Source organism: Malus domestica, chromosome 06, assembly GCF_042453785.1.
Source record: "Malus domestica chromosome 06, GDT2T_hap1".
Lineage (NCBI taxonomy): Eukaryota > Viridiplantae > Streptophyta > Magnoliopsida > Rosales > Rosaceae > Malus > Malus domestica.
In genome coordinates, this window is record NC_091666.1 from 30,800,374 (window position 1) to 30,804,002 (window position 3,629).

The window sequence follows — 3,629 nt, forward strand, 5'->3', positions numbered from 1 at the left end:
GAAAAGAAACATTCATATGCTCATATGTTACTTTGGGCACCCTCAGTTTCTTATCAGACATCATATTTTCCATCTCCATAAACTATAAATTGGTGATACCATTTGGTCTGTTTGTTGGGTGCTTCTTGACTGATGTTTTGAAGAAGATATTGTAGGAAGTGCTTTCCGGGTTGGAGGTGAATGCCAATGGGATAGCAGTTCGTTTCGTCGAAAATAATGGAGGGGTTGGTGGTGCGCTAGGTTTTGGGTCATTGGATGTAGAGATAGAAACTTCGATTTTTATTTTCTTATTAATTTATTTAAGGTTAAACTTGAAAGTTTAGTGGGTAAAACTTTTTAGTTGGGTGTAGAGATAAGATAACTAGGTCCAAATAAAATTTCCCCATCATATTTTATACCAGACAGTGTACCCGGCACACTAACAAACTTATATGTATCATGGTGATGATAATAAAGATATATTGATGATTATGTGATATTTGGGATTTTTTTTCTCCTCCAAATAAATTATAATAAGGGTTTTTTTTTAATCAGAAATTACAAGGGGAGGTTAAACTAAACATTTTGTCGTAAGTGACTTGTAGCTTAGTTGGTTAAAAGTATTCACCCGTGCACCCGAGTTTCCGTATTTGAATTCCCCTTCCCGTAGTTTGACATTTTGTCCTAAGAAGAAGGCAACACATTGCAACTTTTACAATTTACTGACAGTAACGTAATAAAGGACAGGAGTTATCATGGGATTCCTTTCCTTGCTGGCTATCCCCTTTCTTGATGCATTTGCGGCAGAGCTTGCCGTGAGTATACAGAAGGCAGTTGAGGTCAAATTTGAGTTCGTTCGGGATCCATTGGTTGAGATGAAGATACGTCTTATTCCTGTCCGCTTCAGCTGGCACCCAACCAATAGCCTTTGCAATCTCGAACACCTGCATTTACCAAATTGAATGCCAAAACTCGAAAAAAAAAAATGCATAAATGCATATGATGGTAAAGTATTTGAACCATCATACTAACTCACATGAGTGTCCACCGGAAAATCGTCTTGCTGAAGCTGGAACATCAAAACACAAGCCACCTATCATCCATTTCACTAGTGTTATCTAAAGCCATTTAAATGAGTGTATGCTCTATATTTATCAACTCATACAACAACATAAAACAAAATCGAAATGTAGATTATGGCTTATATCGAGGCTTAGATGATACGGAAGAAGAGAGTTGTTACGGTTTTTCTCATGTTTATCGGCGTTTGAGCGATATTTAAAGAAAGCACACGATGAAGGTGTTGAGAGCAATTAATTTATCACTACATTAGCGATGAACTAAAAGAACAATTAACTACAACAGAATGAATTGAATGTAAAGCAGCTCAATGCTAACAGATGAAAAGAAAGCTTACTGTCTTGGGACCGATTCCTTTGAAACAAGATAGCTCGGACTTAATTTCGTCAACTGACAACTCTCTCAAGTACTCCAAGCACAACTTTTCTTTCTTCTCCAGTAAACACCTCAACATGTTCTTAATACACGACGTTTTAGTCCTGGCTAGGCCTCCACATCGTATGGCATTCTCTATGGAATTTGAATCAGCACCAAGAACCTTGATCGGAAAATCAAAGCACACAATTCAAAACCAATGCAGACAATTCAAAATCAATGCAGGCAATTCAAATTGTAAGTCTAAATCTCACTTACCACAAACCCAGAACAAAATATTCGAAAATTTTAAATGGTGAACCAACCAAAACAGAAATAATATCAGATGATAAAACCAACTTAATGAAGTCCTAACGTAAATACTTCAAAGTAGATGAAATTATAGGGAAACTAGTTTAAGGGCCAGTGCGTATATGGAAGTGCTTCTCCAGAAAGAACTTCCATTTTTATAAAAAAAATGTCCACACGTTTACAATAAAAGTGCTTTCTGCGAGCAGTTCAAACTAGGAAAGTCTCCAAGAACCCAATAAACCAAAAGACGAGAAAATTAACTACAACAAACAGAACCCATCAAATATTAGCTCCAAAAGCATACAATCCCACCATTATCTCCTAAATGCAATCACACCCAGAATTCCAAAACCATCCAAAGCTCAAAAGGAAAGCAGAAAGCTTACATCTTCCCAAGTCGGAAAAGCTGATTTGAGAGAAGCAAAAGCCTTTTGGGAATTGACTTCCGTGGTGTTCTGCGACAGCAGAGTCCTCACCAACCCATCCAAAACACTCTCTTTCCGATCTGACGGCTCTGAATTCATGGCGCCGTCGGTTTCAAGAGCCATCAGTCTCTGCTTTCTGTACTCGGCGAACTCTTCCGGGAAGCCGTGGAAGGCCAAGAGCTCGTCGCGTACGGACAAGCATTCTTCTCGGGTGGGTCGGGGGTGATTCGGGTACGGGTCCTTTGCCGTCGCTTTGAAGGGATTGGCGGTTTTGGCTGATTTGGTTGCGGATTTTGGCTTCTGCTCAGCCTCCACCTGCTTTCTTTTGCGAGTTTTCGGCATTTTTGTTGTTGTTGTAGAACCTCTGTTCTTGTCGTGAGAGACATGGTGATAGGCGTTTATGGGCCCGTTGGATTTGTCTGTGGCCCGATCGGTATTTGATGAATTGGGCCTAATTGGATCAGTTCATTGGGTCGTCCAATGTCTAGTAGGTCGAGCTTTGCTCTCCTACACATTAAAAGGCAATAGCGAACAGTTGAGATTTAATCATTTAACTAAATTATATTTAGTTAAATCTCAACCGCTCACTAGGGATTGGCAAAATATCTGTCGGTTTGGATAACCGTGGTTATCCACTTATTTAAAGTTCACGGTTACGGTTATGGGTAACTGTTTAGACGGACAAACGGTTATGGGTATAACCATTTATCCGTAAAATTTAAATGAACTATTATGGATTTACCCGCGATTATAAACGGGTATCCATCGGTTATGGACATTGCCCGTGATTATAATGGGTATCCATTTACCCATTTAATTTAATATATGTAAAATTACCCATTATTTTTCAAAATCTTATTATTATTTTTTTTAATGAAAAGAATTGTTGGAGGGATCGCTTTTTGACAATGATAAAATGTGTATTTATACGTTTAGGGTTGATGAATTCATATGTTTTTTAAATGTTAAACAGTTTCGTGGTCATAACTGATTAACTATATGTTAAATTAATTTATTCAATCGGTTATAGATATTACCTGCGGTTATAACGGGTATCTATTTACCCATTTAATTTAATATAACGGTTATATCGGTTATGGGTATTACTCTGTGATCACTTACATATGTTGGATTCATGCTAATTGGGGTCGATGTTCCTAAATAGGATACTAATTCAATTTATACATTTCTTTTGTAGGCCTCTTTTGTTGACAACGAGTCGATGAGACTTTGTGATTGAATGTGCTAAAGCATTAGTGTTCAAAAGTGTTTAGTTTCAGAATATTTTGAAGCTTTGAAAAATATCGTTCGTAAATTATTATTTCAATTATTAGAATTGTATGAGGACTTAAATGATTAAGATAGGGAAATGCATGCTAAAATGTATCTATAACGATGTTTAATTGTCAAAAAACTAAAATTATGACAATTTTTTCTTTTGAAATTTTCAATTTGTTAAAAAAAACATGTACACATGTA

General features: G+C 36.9%; 1 protein-coding gene across 1 annotated transcript; it reads right to left on the bottom strand.

Moving 5' to 3' along the window:
• Positions 1–442: 442 nt before the first annotated feature.
• LOC103420323 (putative DNA glycosylase At3g47830) lies at positions 443–2,521 on the bottom strand. The gene is made up of 4 exons (XM_008358381.4): positions 2,112–2,521; positions 1,397–1,597; positions 1,016–1,072; positions 443–923 (listed from the first exon to the last, which is right to left on the bottom strand). Exons 1-4 carry the CDS (start codon positions 2,490–2,492, stop codon positions 699–701), a joined length of 864 nt encoding a protein of 287 aa, XP_008356603.3. The 5' UTR covers positions 2,493–2,521; the 3' UTR covers positions 443–698.
• Positions 2,522–3,629: the final 1,108 nt, after the last annotated feature.

What these genes read in the sequence shown, in the direction of transcription:
- LOC103420323 (XM_008358381.4), bottom strand. Translation starts at nt 2,492, where the DNA reads ATGCCGAAAACTCGCAAAAGAAAGCAGGTGGAGGCTGAGCAGAAGCCA. An exon ending in CTTTTCCGACTTGGGAAGAT is followed by an intron (nt 1,598 to 2,111) that starts GTAAGCTTTCTG and finishes TTTCCGATCAAG; the next exon opens with GTTCTTGGTGCTGATTCAAA. An exon ending in AAGGAATCGGTCCCAAGACA is followed by an intron (nt 1,073 to 1,396) that starts GTAAGCTTTCTT and finishes AATGGATGATAG; the next exon opens with GTGGCTTGTGTTTTGATGTT.